The sequence below is a fragment of the Periplaneta americana genome, chromosome 15 (genome assembly GCF_040183065.1).
Source record: "Periplaneta americana isolate PAMFEO1 chromosome 15, P.americana_PAMFEO1_priV1, whole genome shotgun sequence".
NCBI lineage: Eukaryota > Metazoa > Arthropoda > Insecta > Blattodea > Blattidae > Periplaneta > Periplaneta americana.
In genome coordinates, this window is record NC_091131.1 from 5,906,187 (window position 1) to 5,926,501 (window position 20,315).

Consider the following 20,315-nt stretch of genomic DNA (forward strand, 5'->3'; position numbering starts at 1 on the left):
AATTTATGTTGTTAGATTTTCTCTTGTTTGCGGGTGTTCTTGTTATTTTATTCTTTTGTGTTACGAGATGTATTTACTTATACAGTATTTTAAATATATCGAAAGTTTAGAAACAAATGCAGATTTGACTCTAGCTTCTTCTAGTAGCAGTTATTCAGTATATTGTGACCTATTTGATCGGTTTGCGAAGAAAGAGGGACATCGAGTTAATTTGCTGTAAAATTAGACTATGTAATAGTAATGAGCAAGCCCCGGATTCTTAGGTTCGAATCAATTTTGTTGCTATCTACTTTACTTTCGAAATATTGCTTTTTTTATTCGTTTTATGTAGCAAAGCGTAACATTCTTAAATTCAATATGACCTAAAAAGACCTAATTCGTAGGTTAGGACTTGGAGTGTCCTAAAGAGAGACAATCTTTACCAAGCCGTTGTAATATATTAAGAGTATGTTGTTTATTTTTATTTTTTTCCCCGTAAAATTATATAAATTCCTAAACATAACATTTAAAATCCTAAAACATAAATTGGAAAACCTAATTTTAATTTTTTAAAACGTATAACTTCTGTGCTTGGTAATGAGGTACGTCAGGGTCCTTATATTTTTATATTCTCATCATTCACGTCTTGGCCTCCCCAACTTTCAAATCCACCGTCCGCTACTGAGTCAGACAACTTTGAAACCCAAGAAAATTCATAAGATGAGGTTTACATAAACAGAGTGCGAATTAAGATTTCTGATGAGGGGAGGATAGAATCCTGGACAAGCCACTAGTTGTAATATAAAGTACAATTTATGAACTGAAAAATATATGATTATTAAACATTGCACCTACCTGAAGAGGTGTGAACTCAAGGGAGAATGTTTTTCGAGGTCTTGAAAATCTCATGAACATTAACATTAACTATAATTGTGATAAGAATAGAACTTCTTATACACTTCAAGTAATTCTTCATCCTTGCAGAATTCTTAGAATATTTCGCATTGCAATATTTTCGAACATAAACAGATTTCTCAGAAAATGTTTCAAAAATGAAAAACTCTCAAATTTCACTTTCTGGTTTGGTTGCAGCTTTTCTAATATTGATGGTATTGATGTTTTGTTAACCAATGCTCAGTCCTTGGCAATAAAAGCATAAACTCTGTTGCTCTCCAATATAAGACGTGATGTAGCAAAAAGTATAACCGTTTTAATGTAGGCACCATAGTTTTATGTTATGACTGTTGTATTGCCTACATGCAACACCCGAACTATTTGGAGGACCACAGATCCATATGAGCTAGCCAGGAGGATTGTCGGACAACTCCACCGACCATATCCCCTCTTCGCCACCTAGGGGATACTTATGCATGCCATAATTGGACTGTATGCAAAAAGGGCATTTTCTCCATTTTTATGAAACAGTTATACCGCTGTGCTCGGTCCCCAGAGCCTCGTTTGTTAAAACAGGTTGCACCACGGGAAGGTGAGGATGGGATTTGAGTAGGAGAGGTTATGGAATGCACTTCACTACTCCTTGCAACCCTTTCTCATGTTATATTAAATGAAGAAATTCACGGATAGAGGAAAATCACATATTATACCACTGGCCAAGAAAACAATAGCAAAACAGTACCCACCAGTTAACTGCTAAAAGCTGGGAATTGAATTAACTGAGAATATAACTAAACAACGCAGTTAATAAATTAAAAATTCAAATATTTAACCATTTGAAACAGTTCACTCTAATATAGTTACAAAATAAACCAAGATAGCCTACTGTAGAGATGTAATGCAAGAAAATTAAAATCTTACAAAATCTACAAAAAAAAAAAAAACAGTAATATTCCAGTGATACCACCATCTCATGTTGGAATTGTAGGAAACGAAACAGATCTATTTGCCAAAAGGGAATCACACTAAACAGCAAATCAGTGATAGACCTTGAGAAAAAATCTGGTAGACAATTAGTTAAAAGGACAAAAGATATTGGCTACAATACAACAGAAGTCTCCAAAATTAAACACAAGGAAAATCGTGGAAAAACATTAATAAGTTTGGGAAAAATATAAAAACCAACCAAAGAAAGAAGGTACTGCAGTCTTCAGATAGTCATCGAACTTACCTGCCTGGCAGCTCATCTCTACAAGGTTGCCAGATATTCATCTGACAAATGCACCATATGCTGTTCTAATGACAAAATCAAATTACTGAAGTTCTATTGAAAGCAATGATCAATAACGTGGTTTGCATGTTCAAATTCAAACTTTTTCTTTACGATTTACACGTTAAATAACGACTTTTTCATGAATCTCATGTTTAAATAACGACTTTTCACGAATCACATGTTTAAATAACGACTTTTTTTCACGAATCACATGTTTAAATAACGACTTTTTTCTTGAATCACATGTTTAAATAACGACTTTTTTCACGAATCACATGTTTAAATAACGACTTTTTTCACGAATCACATGTTTAAATAACGACTTTTTTTCATGAATCACATGTTTAAATAACGACTTTTTTTCATGAATCACATGTTTAAATAACGAATTTTTTCACGGATCACATGTTTAAATAACGACTTTTCTTCACGAATCACATGTTTAAATAACGAATTTTTTTTCATGAATCACATGTTTAAATAACGACTTTTTTCATGAATCACATGTTTAAATAACGACTTTTTTTCATGAATCACATGTTTAAATAACGAATTTTTTTCGTGAATCACATGTTTAAATAACGACTTTTTTTTCATGAATCACATGTTTAAATAACGACTTTTTTCATGAATCACATGTTTAAATAACGAATTTTTTTCATGAATCACATGTTTAAATAACGACTTTTTTTCATGAATCACATGTTTAAATAACGACTTTTTTTTCACCAATCACATGTTTAAATAACGACTTTTTTTCACGAATCACATGTTTCAATAACGACTTTTTTCATTAATCACATGTTTAAATAACGACTTTTTTCACGAATCACATGTTTAAATAACGACTTTTCATGAATCACGTGTTTAAATAACTACTTTTTTTTCACGAATCACATATTTAAATAACGACTTTTTCCACGAATCACATGTTTAAATGACGACTTTTTTCATGAATCACATGTTTAAATAACGACTTATTTTCATAAATTACATGTTTAAATAGCGACTTTTCATGAATCACATGTTTAAATAACGACTTTTTTTCATGAAACACATGTCTAAATAACGACTTTTTTCATAAATCACATGTTTAAATACCGACTTTTTTCATGAAACACATGTCTAAATAACGACTTTTTTTCATGAATCACATGTTTAAATAACGACTTTTTTTTCCGAATCACATATTCAAAAAATTACTTTTTTCACAGATTGCTGTAGTTTTATTTATTGGCATTGATGTGTATATTCAGCGTTTTATGGTGATCCTACTCATTAGTCATCAGCTTATCAAAAGAAAGTGATAAGTCGTCTGAACTTTGATGGCTGTGACAGACACCAAAGCAATACCATTGTTATGTTTGTTTTGCGACAATTCTAATTAAAAAAAAAAACAAAACAAAATAATACACACACACACACACGTGCACAAAAATAAAAAAAATAAAAAAAATGTTGAGTGGCATACACAGAATTTTGTCAAAGGGGGGATTATTATTATTATTATTATTATTATTATTATTATTATTATTATTATATAACGGTATCTTTATTAATATTATTATATATTTATATTAAAAATATGAACTGTGAAATAAACAAAATGTTAAATGAACGGTTCACAATAAAGTCAGAACTCAAACTAACGAATGTCTTAATACCGCTCTTAAAATCGTTTAAAATCGACAATACACAATATTCAAATCTGTACTGCAGAACTGTCAAAACAACCTTTTCAATATGTTTTATAACAAGTTAAATTTCATACTATGTCAGCTTCATTTCATTACAAGGTCGGTACTAGGCGGCAGGTCTCTATAATAAAGATAGCACTGTTATAATTCGAACATACCCCGGCACCAAGCACAGGGATTATATTGAAGGAGGGGTAGGAGGACTATGCCTTATGTCGATGTACATTGTGTGAAAAATTAGAGAAGGGAAAACGATAATGGATAAAAAAATATTCAAATCTAAATATGTTATTTTTTTTTAAGTTAAAGGGATGGGAGTTGAAACATGGTAAACCTTCCCTTGAACATGTCCCTGGTAATATCATATTGTGACAATTTGACCGATCTAATCTAAACTATCACAACAGTAGTAGCTCAACATGGAGTTGATAAAAGCTTAACATTTAAAAATTATTAGTTATTACTAGCTGAGGAAAACATTATAATAAATATGTTGTGTGGTTCATGATGCTCTCCCCACTTTATTTTTTGTAACATAGTCATAGTTCAATCATACTAAATATAGCCCCCTTGGAGTCGGTAAGTATGCAAATAGATTTTTCAGAAATTTGAGTAACACACTGAAGAGCAGCATCAATAGCTAGCAATTCAGTGTCAAGACTGGAGGAGGATGAACATGGTAGGAAATAACTTTCTTGATGTTTTGGAATACAATACCCTGCTCCTGATGTCCCATTATTAGGATTTAGAGATCCATCTGTATAAATTTGAAGGTGATCCTTATATGTGCTGCAGAGTAGTTCCATGGCATCTAACTTAAGAATGTATGGAGAATCATTTTGGAATGATTTCCTGGAATTTGTATGCTATGTTCTGGACTCACTCATTTCCATGGAGGAATTTCATTTACAACTGGAGTTTTAGCAATGAGTGTGTCTGTGATATAGATTGGTATTTCTTCTTTTTTTATTTTATAGAAATTACACAGGATATCATCTGACAGTTTGAAGAACATCTGAGATCTGGATGAGGCTCCCAATTTTAAATGTATTTTTAGATCGTTTTGTAATATATAGTGGTTGAATATTACATTCAATTTCTAGGGCAACAGTTGATGTGGTTTTTGGTACTCCTAGGCATAATCTTAAGGTTAACTTTTGAAGAACAGAAGACCTCTTCAAGTGATATCTCTATCCAGTGCTTTTGTTTCAGTAAAGTCTCATTTTACAAACCTATGGATCAACAATTGCCTCTCTTCTGACAAAGGAAAAATTTTACAGCCTGTACAAAAGAAACCAAATGACCTGGAATGGAAATGTACAAAAACTTGCCCAGACATGTTCAAACATTTTTAACAAGAGCCAGAACAGGTCACATTGTCACTCAATTGTACCTACACCGATTTCACATTTCTGATAATCCTACTTGTCTGTGGTGTAATAATCATGATGAAGATCTGGAACACATTCTTCTATACGTCCATCCATAAACCACAAAAGAAGTAAATTAAAATCATCAGTACCAGTTGCAGAAGACACAGCCCTGCAGTATATATTGACTACACCCCAACTCTGGCTACTAGCAACAGGCATCTATAATGAACACCGATCAAAATACCCCTCATTTCTCGTGAAAAACAACAACTGAATAGACTACAGTGGACTTTATGTTGTCAGCAAACAGTGGATACATTAAGAAGATTGATTGATTGATTGATTGATTGATTGATAGTTCAATCAGTCACCCATACCAATAGAAAGCACAAAGTTCCACGTTATATTGAATGTGGTCTATAATTGTTTAAGAAAACCATTTCGTGTAGCTAATTTGTAAATAACATATATTTTTTTAACCCTGATTTCTGTTTTGAATTGCGTGATTGTGTACCGGTAACACAAAAAAGGTATTTTGTAAATAATGACTATTTAAGTAGTAATTAGTTCATCTACAAATCAGGATCAGAGGTGAGCAATATCAGCACAATTATAAATTATAAAACTTAACAAAATCAATGAATCACATGTTTACATAACGACTTTTTTTCATTAATCACATGTTTAGATAACGACTTTTTTTTTTTCATGAATCACATGTTTAAATAACGACTTTTTTTCATGAATCCATGTTTAAATAATTACTTTTTTTCATGAATCACATGTTTAAATAACGACTTTTTTCATGAATCACATGTTTAAATAACGATTTTTTTCCGAATCACATATAACCTAAAAGAAAAATTCTTAATAGGAGGAAAATTTTCATGAAAATTTATAATTATATCAGCACAATTCCAAAACTTATGAAAACCAATAGGCTAAAAAAAACTGCTTAATAAAAGATAAAAATTAGCAGGAAAATTTATAATTACATCAGTAAAATTATAAAACTTAGCAAACCATTAATCTAGAAAATCTACTTCAAGAAGGGAAAATTTTCAGGAAAATTTTCATCACTAGCTGTACCCACAAGACTAGCAGTCAACAACAAATTATGTGATGCCCTACCTCTCCGGTGAGCAGACAGCACGCAACCACTCCCAGGGACCACCAGTCCACCGCGTGTCCGTACGGCTCCATGCTCAACACTTCTGGTGCTGCAACACACACAACTCTGACTGGTAAGCCATATGACCACCTAACACAAGATTAAATGTTATGACCTGTCAGGAGAGAATTATTTCTTCTAGTTACTGGTTACCAATTCATTTTATATCCACTTGGCATATGATTACACACAATTTTTGTGATATTCATTCAAGCACCCAGAGAATGTGTACTGATTTTGCACATATTCTTTATTATAGCACTGTTCCTCTTTTTATTCATATGAATATACAGTGAGAATGTTTTAAAACTACTGATTCGCAAGTTGGCCGCTTACTGGTGCAACCCTCTTGCAAGTTAGCATCTCAGCATCTCCTCTGAGAACTCACAGCATTTCATTGCATTCCCCTCTGAGCTGTTCGAACTGTGGGCTGATCAATCATGAGTGAAGTAGTGTGTTATATTGTGCAATGCTTAGCTATTCACTGCGACACTGTATATACATTTTGAAGGCGTACATTAGGTGCCAGAAAACGTGCAACAAAAGAAGGCAAAAATTCTGTCGTAAATTTTCTAACAGTCCAATCCCATCACGAAAAACAATATTACATTTAAATAATTTGAGGTATATACAGTGGTGGTGAGTCAATAAGAGCACAAGAGCATGTGAACACCTTGTTTCCATTAATGCACGACTAGTTTTATTATTTAATACCGTATTGACGTAGTGAGGATGTATAATATCAGAATCGAGTATTTTAAACTTCCCGCATCTTGCATAAACTTCTTATGTAAACTTGGCAACATGTGTTCACGTACATGCCGTGCTCTTTTCAAGAAGGTTACAGGAATTTCACGCATGCGCGGGAGAAAATGTCTTTCGCTGGCTGCTTATAACACGTCAAGAGCACAAAGCATTAAGTGAATAGTGAATCTATCCTACAGATGTCAGGTGCATCGATGCCTATCGTTCATGCTCTACATCTCAAGGAGGAAATTTAATAGTCTGTATTATAGCCTGTAGGTGACAGCATTTTTCACTGTCGGAACGTTTACTTTATGTGGATGTGTTTACAGTGCTGCCACGAGAGAGTAGTTTGTGAATTACTATACTTTAGTGTTAAAATAATAGCATAGTTTGGCTTTCAAACACGTGCTGGCTGACTGTAATAGTGGTATGAATTTAAATATCTGTATGGTGGTGCACTCGTATATTATTTAAGAATAATATTTACTGGCATGTATTTATAGTAATCAATCTATGCGAATGGGATTACAGTACTGGTATAGGCTATAGTGTATCAGTGTGTTGTGAACCGAAATGTACTACTGAACACACGCTTTTGTAAATATGTATTAACTTTTAACAAACGTAAACAATGAACTCTGTTCAAGCAAGTTTGAACAGTAAAGAACTGGGTAAACTGACTTACCAGAAAAAATTGAAAATAAAGCGTCTGGGTTTTATTATTATTATTATTATTATTATTATTATTATTATTATTATTATTATCATTATTATTATATTATTTTATACGGGTTTTCGATAGTGAAACATTGGAATCATGACATTTCATATTAGGCTAAACATACGAATTCAAATTCTCTTCAGTTTTGGAACACAAAATTGTGAACACCCGTAACATTTTATCACGAGCCACCACTGGGTATATATAAAGGGAAAAATTGAGCCGGCGTCTGGTACAGTTCCTGGGTAGCTCAGTCAATAGATCATTGGCGTGCTCAGCTAAAGGCCCCGGGACAATTTTTCCCTTGAAATTATATTCAAGTAAGCTTCACAGGGAGCTATACCTGAAAGCCAGATTTGCACAATATTATATTTAGTAAATAAGTTTGAGATACAGGTTATGTGAATGATCGTACAAGGAATGAACATGCCATGTGTTGACAGAAGAAAACTTAACGAGACAGGAGCATTATTGCAGTGTAAATGGTAGTTTCTTAATAGACTGTGCACCACACAAAACAGGCAACACATTCAGTACCTTCTGTGAGGAGGTTGAGTATTGTACCGAATTAAGTAATTATTTTATTTAATGTGTAATATCTGTGTTTTAAAAGGGTGAAGTGTTCTGGCAGCATGAGTTCATAGAAAGAGATGCTGGAGGATGCGCCAAAAAGTGGCTGACTTGCAAAGCAATAATTTTAAAAGATTCTCACTGTAGCATGCAAAAGATTTCAACAATCTCATCTCAGAAGATTCAATTTCTATCCCCTCTTTTAGTTCTTACAACTACATACCAACATACTGTAGTTCATAAAGTTCAAACTGGATACATTTATTGCTTTTTGTCTAAATGCTCTCCTTGTAGTGCCACATATGTATAGCTCATTGTTTAAGTCCCCAATTTGCCATAATATAAATAAATATTTAGTTAATCCCTGTTGCAAATCTCCTGTCTATAAAAACAGCCAATAGCAGAGCACTGTGGCACAGCCTTACTTATCATGTGACAGAAAGAAGGAGAGAAGCCCTCCCTCCCTATTGCGTTCCCTGTTAGAGCATTTCTAACAGTGTACTGAAGTATGATGCATAGACACAGTTAATAAGTAAATTCTAATAAATGGGTTATCGTATTAGAGATGCCACTAGTCTCTTACTGAAAGAGTTATAATGGAAACCTTTGTCCTGAATTCTGAACATTGATGGCAATATCCCAGAATTTTCTGACGAATTCTCCTACAACCACAATATAAAAAATTGCAAAACAGAATAATTCTAAAAGAATACTATTTACGTAAAAAAATTTAAACCTTCTTAAGCAAATGAATAGTGTAAAAAAATATACCATTGAATTTAGCTTTGTGATTACACAGTTTTATCCACAATGTGAAACACTTGCCTAGTTTAATAACATTTTATTTTTTGTTTATTTGTCCTTCCCTTTTCGTCTGTTTTATCTTTTCTTTTTTTTTTTTGTCCTGAACTTCTTGCTTTAATAAATCTATTTTGTTTCTTAAAGACCTAGAGTTCCATTGTGAAATTTTTAGTGTCTATATCTTTTTCGTTAATGTTGCCTTTTCATTTTAATTCTCGGTCTCTAAATGTACTACATGGAATTTATTCTTTTTAGCCTCATTTTTTACATTACAGAGCATGGAATACACCTCATTTCTCATGGAAAACAACAACTGAATAGACTATAGTGGACTAATAGTGGACTTTAGTTGTCAGCAAACAGCTGGATACATTAAGAAGATTGATCTTTTCCCTTTAATCCCGGCTTATAACCTAATGCAGTGTAGGGGAATGGAATTTTCTAGAAGGAGGCACCAGCGAATAGGGATTATAAAGAATGGACACTGAGCGAATTTTCCTGTGTTTTGTTTCTCTGTGCACCAGCGGCTAGTTCCACTTTCAAGCGCTAGAGGTAGTGTAATCGAGCATACGCTAAGATAATAATTGAAAATAGAGTTAAGGCACAGGATCCAAACATCGCCTACCTTATTGCACAATCCAGTAACGCTTTGCTTCAAATAAATTCAAGTTAACAGCTTTTCCTTATTTCTCAGTGACAAATTAGTTGTAATAATAATATTTTATATTTCAGATATAATACATTATATTATAAAATAATATAATACATTATAAAATTAAGTATCGAATTCGTTTAATATTTGTATATAATATAATGTAGGTATATGGTTTTACTTCTCGTAAGAGTTTTGTTTTTCCATTTTCAGCGCTATCAAATCATTACATATTTTAATTGTTGTTGGGGCCAACGTCTCAACTCTCATTATAAAGGAACTCTAGAGTCTAGACATTACAGTTAATGACGGATTTATTATTTTATGGATCCAATTTATTTGATTTGAGTACATAATGTACCTAGATGTATTAATTATGTGCTATATTTCCGCTGTGTCGACTGCTAGCTGGTGTGATGTCAGCGCCAACTCTAGGGAGAAAGCAGAATCTGATGCTCTAGCTGGCTTGAAGGTCATTGAAATCAGTCTGGCTACATCAAAGGTACCGACGCGAAGTGTCCATTCTTTATAATCCCTATTCACTGGAGGCACTATGATCCAGCACTGCAATCTGTGAAGATCTATTGCACTAACTCTCAAGCTAGGTGCATTCCCAAATCACACCGACTGACTACACTAAGGTTCACTGCATGCCCAGGTTTCGAGCAGGCAACCCCACTCGTCCCTAGGTCAGCCCTTTCCACGCATCGACAACCAGCGATAGGGGAATGCTATGTAGGGATAACGAAATGAAGGAATGTTGACTGAATGATGTAGTTGGCTAATATGGGGAAATGGGTGAAACCCGAGAAAAACCCCAACTGCACCTTATCCATCACAAATCTCACTATGGATTTTTCAACAAAGAAAAATCCCAGGCTTGACAGGGTCTCAAACCTGGACCGCCTGCGTGACTGACCACTGAGCCACTGCAGGGGAAGTTATGTTTTATTTTATTAGGTTATTTTACGACGCTGTATCAACGTCTCAGGCTATTTAGCGCCTGAATGAGATGAAGGTGATGACAGTGAAATGAGTCCGGGGTCCAGCACCGAAAGTTACCCAGCATTTACTCGTATTGGGTTGAGGGAAAACCCTGGAAAAAACCTCAACCAGGTAACTTTCCCCGACCGGATTGAACCCGGGCCACCTGGTTTCGCGGCCAGACACACTGACCGTTACTCCACAGGTGTGGACAGGGGAAGTTATATCTCTGGACCAACATTGAGGACAAGCTCAAATTGGCTCTACTTGATTGTGTGGTCAGCATGGCACACAGAGTCAAAGCTGAGGTTATACAGGTCAGCAAGTGGCAAGGAACAAACAAAGCCAAGATGACGGAGACAAGAATTATTGTCCCATTTTCAATTACGTGTTTCCTGAAAGAATGTGATAACTTGTGAGGAGTGAGTTGAATTTTGAGTATCTAGTTTACAGCACCTTTGAGAAAGAGAGAAAAAATGTTCTAACAGCAGATAAGAATGACACAAACTTGCAAACAATAGAAATCATTAAAAACAGGGTAACTTCTTGAATACATATACAACTTCTCACTTGAATAGGGAAATAACTGCCAAGCATACAATGTGTAAGGTATAGGGGTGTGATTTTTGGTATGATAATGTGTTAAAAGCTTAATTCTATGCATGAGAAATACAAATCCCTTAATGAAAGTCCAAAATCAAGTGAAACAGATGCCAATTTTGCGTAATTCATAGAAGTCCACGAAATTACATCATAATCACGATATTTTCAACAAAAAAAACAGGTTTTATACAGAATTCGTAAGAAAAATGACTCTTTCTTCCAAATAAAAGATAAAAATTTTATTTGTTATAAAATATATACATGGACATTTCTATATATTTGATCGTTCAGCATTACATGCGTGTAGCAACTGGCAACAATGTATGCATAGTTTCAGGGACTACTTCCAGGTATCAGCACAACCACACAATGGTCATTTCTCTTTCCCGAAACAACTGCCTTTGTGAGACAAGAAGACATTGCTGTCACCCCCTTACAGTCGAGTGAAATTGAATTACGAATTTAATTAACAATGTAAACAATTTCTTGTTAGTTCCAAAGAGATCGTTTCAATAATAATTTTAAGTATGTTATTTTATTATAATTTTTTAAGTTTTTTTTAGGGTGAGAAATATGCACGAATTGCTTGTTTTTTTCACGAAATATTTACATTTTAATCACCGAAATAAGAGTAAAATAATCACCATAAAATCACACCCCTAGTAACAAGAGTTTCCACTTCCCCTCCCCTGTGTTCTCTGGATGGTAACGGCATTAATCATTTAACAAAAAATTTTATTTTCAAGTTACATTCACATCTACTAATAAGGCACAGAATCGCTGAAGTGAACGGTGATAACCCTAATATAGGACAAGGTTTTAGTGATAAAACAAACATACCTGGTCACAGAGGGACAACTAGGGACTATTTGTCACAGCCATCAGTCTCACTGCTGACCACACTACTTTCATCCTCTGTAGCGCTGTATTTTATACTTACTTACTTATTGGCTTTTAAGGAACCCGGAGGTTCACTGCCGCCCTCACATAAGCCCGCCATTGGTCCCTATCCCGAGCAAGATTAATCCAGTCTCTACCATCATATCCCACCTCCCTCAAATCCATTTTAATATTATCCTCCCATCTACGTCTCGGCCTCCCCAAAGGTCTTTTCCCCTCCGGCCTCCCAACTAATACTCTATATGCATTTCTGAATTCGCCCGTACGTGTTACATGCCCTGCCCATCTCAAACGTCTGGATTTAATGTTCCTAATTATGTCAGGTGAAGAATACAATGCGTGCAGTTCTGTGTTGTGTAACTTTCTCCATTCTCCTGTAACTTCATCCCTCTTAGCCCCAAATATTTTCCTAAGCACCTTATTCTCAAAAACCCTTAATCTCTGTTCCTCTCTCAACGTGAGAGTCCAAGTTTACAACCATACAGAACAACCGGTAATATAACTGTTTTATAAATTCTAACTTTCAGATTTTTCGACAGCAGACTGGATGATAAAAGTTTCTCAAATGAATAATAACAGGCATTTCCCATATTTATTCCGTGTTTAATTTCCTCCCGAGTATCATTTATATTTGTTACTGTTGCTCCAAGATATTTGAACTTCTTCACCTCTTCAAAAGATAAATTTCCAATTTTTATATTTCCATTTCGTGCAATATTCTCGTCACGAGACATAATCATATACTTTGTCTTTTCGGGATTTACTTCCAAACCTATCTCTTTACTTGCTTCCAGTAAAATTCCCGTGTTTTTCCTAATTGTTTGTGGATTTTCTCCTAACATATTCACGTCATCTGCATAAACAGTCAGCTGATGTAACCCGTTCAATTCCAAACCCTCTCTGTTATCCTGGACTTTCCTAATGTCATACTCTAGAGCAAAGTTAAAAAGTAAAGGTGATAGTGCATCCCCTTGCTTTAGCCCACAGTGAATTGGAAACGCATCTGACAGAAACTGACCTATACGAACTCTGCTGTACGTTTCACTGAGACACATTTTAATTAATCGAACTAGTTTCTTGGGAATATCAAATTCAATAAGAATAAGCACTGAATTTTATATTCATTAAAATTGCTTCTAAAATTTCATCCCGGCCTACTTCTTTTACATAACTGTCTTTTTGAGATCGTTCTACATGTTTTCAGCTGGCAGTCCATTGTTCTTGTGTTACTACTGGCAACTTGACACTTTTGATTCAACCCACACAATAACATTATGACGATGGTACAGGGCAATTGTATTATTTAAAGTCATCTTCTGTGTTAGGTGAAAAGAAGCATTTTACTTTATTCTGAGTGGAAATATGTTGCAGCAATCACGTACCCATGTACTGCCTTGTACCACAGATGGTCGTGGTTCGAGACCCGTATTTCAGCCACTTGGCCAACCCAAAGTCCACCAGTCGCAAGTGGCCTTCCCCATCGATGAGGATGTTCTCCAGCTTCAGATCCCGGTAGATCACACCAGCATTGTGCAGGAAATCTGCAAAAGATGAAATTGTCATGAATCGCATTTTATACGATACACAGGCAGCTGACAGAATTAGATCCCGATACAGCCTGTCAGAATTTGTGGTGATCAAGTATTTTCGAGAAAAATATCAGATGGAAGGCACCTGGGAAGTACATGGTTTAATTATTGGAGCGAGGGGCACTATCCCACGATCAACTGTAAACACTATCAAAACATTTGGAATCCATGACATCATTCCAAAAATAATTACTTCTAGCATTAAAGGGTCTGTGGCAATTCTGAAAAATCATTTATATGGAATATCATAATTCCCCCCCCCCCTTCTATCCGTTAGTGTGTGATTGTTACAATATATGTACAAATTTATTATTTCTTAAATTTAAGCTCCTAGTTCATGTTTCAATTCGACTCATCTATTTTACTGTAATGGTTATTATTCTTATATGTGTGTTATTCTGTGATTTTGGCAACCCAGGATGCCTGGGCAGACTATTTCTTGGAAATAAATTATATATAGTAGTGTTTTATTTAGCAACGACATCTGCAGAGATTATTCAGTGTTGAAATTCAACATGGGCAAGAAATATCAGACAAATTTTGCCTACAGCCCTTTACTAGGAATAGGGTTCTTTCACAAGTCATAAATCTACAACACGGGTTCCAGAGCTTTATTTCCCTCCCAGATGAAACTTTGCAAAAGATTTGATCGCACTTAACTTTATTGTTGACAAATTATGTCTATACACACTTTCCTACCTTCACTATAAAAACTAGGTTTTTTATTAATTGAGACATTCTCTGGGACAAGAACTTAACTGAATCGATTATTTGAGAAACTACACATGTCTTAGCTATAAGTTTTCAATCAATCAATCTTCTTAATGTATCCAGCTGTTTGCTGACAACATAAAGTCCACTATAGTCCACTGTAGTCTATTCAGTTGTTGTTTTTCACGAGAAATGAGGGGTATTTTGATCGGTATTCATTATAGATGCCTGTTGCTAGTAGCCAGAGTTGGGGTGTAGTCAATATATACTGCAGGGCTGTGTCTTCTGCAACTGGTACTGATGATTTTAATTTACTTCTTTTGTGGTTTATGGATGGACAGTATAGAAGAATGTGTTCCAGATCTTCATCATGATTATTACACCACAGACAAGTAGGATTATCAGAAAGGTGAAATCGGTGTAGGTACAATTGAGTGACAATGTGACCTGTTCTGGCTCTTGTTAAAAATGTTTGAACATGTCTGGATAAGTTTTTGTACATTTCAGATCATTTGGTTTCTTTTGTACAGACTGTAAAATTTTTCCTTTGTGAGAAGAGAGCCAATTGTTGATCCAAAGGTTTATAAAATGAGACTTTACTGAAGCAAAAGCACTGTAGCTGAATAAATATTGAATGTACGTTCATATCTTTTTACAGTGCATTTTCCATATGAACTGCAATATTTTTCTAAACATTTTAAAGAAACGTTTAATTATATTTGAGATGCTAGGGTATCACAAAGTTCGTGGACATGTGTTGTTTTCAAATACCCGAAATGTTTTCAATAAAAAATATATTATTTTCTATTTATTTTGTAAGTTAATGAGACCAAAACATATTTAATTGACTTAATTTTTTATAACCATGAGGAATTTGTTTCAGATATAAGTTCATCACACAGGTCTAGTATGAGGCATTGTCTTGTGTCCACCCAATAACTTAGTTCACACGCAACAACTTGGGAATTCGTCACATAAAACAAGCTGATGCACCATAATTTGAGAAATGTTTAAGCTGAAGAGAGTACCCCTTGTCCTTCCAACACAATGATTCCGATAAAATCTGAAGGGTTCTTACCGATGGCCAGTGCAATTTCTGCCACGTAGATGCGCACCAGTTCCTCGGGCAGCACTGTGCAGTGCTGACACACATCCAGCAGCTCCCCACCAGGCATGTACTCACTCACTGCAACAACAACACAACTTAGCTTGAGTCCAACAGAAGACAGAAGAAAAACAAATGTCAAAAATGCCAGGGATATTCAGTATTCACTGAACAGAAAAGCAGAAAGCCTTTTAGATTAGACATTGACCATCATTGTCTTGATACACATTAACAAAGAATGAGAACTTTTTTTTGTAGGTTATTTTATGATGCTTTATCAACATCTAGGTTATTAAGCATCTGAATGAGATAAAGATGATAATGCTGGTGAAATGAATCCAGGGTCCAACACCGAAAGTTACCCAGCATTTGCTCATATTGGGTTGAGGGAAAACCCCGGAAAAAACCTCAACCAGGTAACTTCCCCCACCCGGGAATCAAACCCGGGCAAGAATAAGAACTGGTGAGGGACCAAGAATAAGGAATTTTTCGGGTGAAAAAAATGTAAGCAAGATTTTAAAAACTTCCATGAAGGTGACACACAGTCTCTCATTATACACAGTTATGTGCATTTCATTTTAATCTCTCTTTAATTTGTTTGTAATTAATTGTATTTATGTTACTGACTACTGTAAACTTTTACTGATTGCAATAAAGATTGATTGATAATTAATTTCTTTATCATGCTGCTATCTGCTATACTCTATTTTTTATACCGAAAGAAACTTCCCACTGTTAACTTTAACATTAGGGCGAAACTTGCCAAGAGCTGGGGGTGTGCTACACGATGTTCCTACAACATGTATGTTAACGTTCTTTGTTATCCTTCCTCAGTCTAGGCCTGGTCGTAACCTAGTTAAGTTCATATTACGGTGATGTACCGAAGTACATATGGAGTTTCAGTACAGTAATTCTGCGTTTCCATATGATGAAGAATGAGTAGAATGGAGAAAAATTCTCTCTGGCACCAGGACTCGAACCCAGGTTTCTATCTTTAAGTGCTGACGCTTTATCCACTAAGCCACACCGGATTCAAGTTCCGATGCCGGATGCTTGTTGTTCAACTCTGATAGGCTGAGACCGTGCGGTTTACATGCTTCCATATACATCAGCCTATCAGAGTCGAATGGTGGACTGAGTATTGTTGATGCTTGCTCTCAGGATGTTCCAAATAGACTTAATTTAAGCTCCGCTTATGCTTAATCTATTACTATCTAATATTTGCAGACAGCAATCACTATAGTACTGTAGTGCAATGATGTATCGAAATGTTTTATCAAGTTTTTCTCAGCAGTGGTGGTACATCTATGAAAAATAAAATAGATGATACAGTAGTTGATGTTTCACAAAGTGAAAGATTAAAGTATAGACTTCATGTAACAGTAGGGGGTATAGGTGCGTGTGGAGATACATCTTGGAATGTTTCAAGTCAGTGTGGTCAGATATTCAAAGACAGTTGATGTTGTGAATATTCTGCTGTTTTTGATGCGAGTCAACATTTGAGAGTTTTCAAATTACTCTACATATAAATTATTGTTACACAATAGCATGTCGCACTGCAATTTATTTGTAGCCACTTGTATGTTTCATATTACAATTATAGGGGAGAGTCGGGTAGTATCGGACACGGGTAATATCGGACAGTGCATTTCTTTCATCTACCACCATATGGTAGTACCCGAATGACATGGTTACGTTTCTCTATGCAACATCACAGAAACGTAACCATGTCAATCAGGTACTAATCATCGTGTGGTAGATGAAAGAAACTCACTGTCCAATATTACCCGCTGTCCGATACTACCCGACTCTCCCCTACTACTTGTAGATCCTGAACTTGCACATTGATATGTTGCTGTTTTGTTGTCATTAAGTAAAATGATGTCATTATTCACCTTGTCGTGGTGAGGGGGCTTAAACCTGTTGTTTAAGCTAACAAGTAACAAAGAGGTACCCACATAAGTTGCATTACCACCAACGCAGTCCCACTATATTTTTCACTGCTTATATTCATGGAACGGATCTCCGGGTAGGGACTGCACTGTGAGATGTCAAGAATCGTACTAAAGTACTTATTTGGAACACCAAAAGTCACACCGTCCAGTCAGTCAGAGCCAAGTTTAATATTGAAGAGACAAAGAGGCAAATATAACATTACAATTATGAAATCTGCAGTTATTAGCGAAAAGAACCTGTCGTTAAAGAATCAGAATGACATCAGTCACTGTGACTCTTGAAAACTGGGAGAATATATTTTTTAATTTTCAGTTTTTAAAACCACGATAGGGAGCAGGAGACCTTGCTTGGCGTAGGGTATATCCAGTCCTGCTACTGGGCCTAGAGTTATATTATAGTACATTACGTAACGAGCCTATAATGGTAGTAACTAAGACGCAAGTATGTTTATGAAACAAATGCAAGCAATTTTTTATAATTTTCATACAAGCGTCTTAATTACCATTATAGTTAAGTTTCATACAACTTTTTATGCTCGACCATATTTCTAACTTGAAATTATTCATAAGTATTCATGTTATTCTTATCTGACTGAGGAGCGGAACTGACCTTGTGCAATACCTCGTAAATTGTGAGATGTGCGCAGACGCGAAAGTATTGATTTTTTCCGAGAAACAAATGTCGACATTGACCTTGATATAATCTAGAGAGTAAAATAAACATTAATCTTGATATAACCTTGAAATTGAATTAGACATTGAAAAATGTGATGACAAATTGAATTTATTTGAATATTATTTACAATTAACGCTAATTATTATAGTAACAGAACTAGTTGTCTTTCGATTGCATATCCAAGAATAATTGATACTTGCGCTTTCATATTGCTACGATGGTATTTTCTGATTGGTGGAATACCTGAAATTTAATGAATAGATGTACTTTAATGAGGTCCATTAAAGGGCTGCTACCAGGTGTATAATTACTACATTTCGGCATGGTCGAGCATAAAAGTATTTATGAAACTTGCCACACTGTATTTGTGGACCTGGACTAAGACAGTGCCATTACCTATGAAGAGCTGCTTCCTGCCCTGCCAGTAGAAGGGGCAGTTCACCACGAAAGGGTTGTGTCCGCACATGGATTGGATGCTCACTTCGTCCTTCACCTGCTGCACGGCATTCTCAGAGATTATCTGCAACATCAGAGGAGAGATCACGGCCATCAGTGAGAGGTTCCGTTAACTGACACTACCATCCACTTCGCATGCTGGCATGTTCTCTCCTAATGGTAACTATGCACCAACAGACTGGTTGCATACCATCTGTACACCTGTATATTTACATATTACACAAAGCCCGTGGACCTGTGAGATTTTGGTTCAAGTTCCCACTCTTTTCTGCCAGACACAATTTTTATCACAATAGCAACTCTCGCCAAACGTTGAGAACATAATAATGGTGAGTATGAACACAGAATTTCAACTTCTTTCATCTATATTCATTACGGTTAGGATTTTGATGATTTTGTATCTTTTTCGGGAAAAACGTAATACGGCGAACGCAAAGCTCCGCCCACGTCACCTTTCCACTTTTCCCCTACAAGCTCACCACACACCCTAGCGGGAAAGAGTGGAAATAGGGGTTTAGGGTGGGGTGACATCTAGTGTAGGAAAGTGGAACAAAAAGAGTAACGACATCTACGAAGCAAAAGAGGAACTTCGTCCTGTCACTCTCACTCTCTCTCTCCAGCCTCTCCTTCTCTGTTCCTTGCTTAATGTCTCTCTCTCTTTTTTTTTTCTTAAGACTTCGCAGGAGGGGAGATTCGATCCTAGAAAGTTCGTAACTAAACCTAAACGCACCTCTCGGCTACCGAGGCGAGTTGGGGGTAGAAGGGAAAATGAATCTATTTATGTTTAAGGGAACTGCCATAACGTATTGTAGAAGGGGACAATGACCGAATAGCGTGGGTAGAAACTGGTGGGCTTGTGAATGTCGCTTGGTAGGGGTTGACTACAGGGGTGGCTTCATTGTGTCCGTGTCCAACTTCGTGTACAGACGTAACCACGTGTAGTGATGATCCGTACCGAAGACGTGTACTCATTACAAGTGTCCAACCTGTGGGGAAAAAAAAGACTATTGTGTTACTTCGAGGACGTGCAAAGTTAACAGGTGAGTGTCGTTTAATGAAAACCACATTACATTGTGTTGTGTTGCGTTGTGTCAGTACATGTTGTGGACAGTTGTCTAATGTGTATTGTCTAATGCGTATTGCATTGTGGTTGTGGACAGTTGTCTAATGTGTATTGTCTAATGCGTATTGCATTGTGGTTGTGGACAGTTGTCTAATGCGTATTGTCTAATGCGTATTACATAGTGGTAGGCAGTGATCCATCGAAGCGGGACAGATAGTAGAGAGAGAGAGAGCAGGCAAGCGAGGTGCCGAGCGGCGCGGGTGGGGATAACTTCCCCTACTGGCGTTCGCCGTAATACGTTTTTGCTCCTTTTTCTCTTTGGATACAAATGTTGCTCGATTTAATATTACATATTTTGGTTTTTAACTAGGCTAAATACGTTTAATATAAAATTG

General features: G+C 35.7%; 1 protein-coding gene across 1 annotated transcript in view; it reads right to left on the bottom strand.

Annotated features, from left to right (window-relative positions):
* Positions 1-20,315, bottom strand: part of S6KL (S6 Kinase Like) — a 288,054-nt gene that overhangs the window by 255,366 nt on the left and 12,373 nt on the right. Inside the window, exons 5-8 of the mRNA XM_069848898.1 lie at positions 18,798-18,921; positions 15,744-15,851; positions 13,748-13,906; positions 6,348-6,436 (exon numbers count right to left, since the gene is read on the bottom strand). Of these exons, the coding sequence (XP_069704999.1) occupies positions 6,348-6,436; positions 13,748-13,906; positions 15,744-15,851; positions 18,798-18,921 (480 nt within the window). The remainder of the gene's footprint in view (positions 1-6,347; positions 6,437-13,747; positions 13,907-15,743; positions 15,852-18,797; positions 18,922-20,315) is intronic.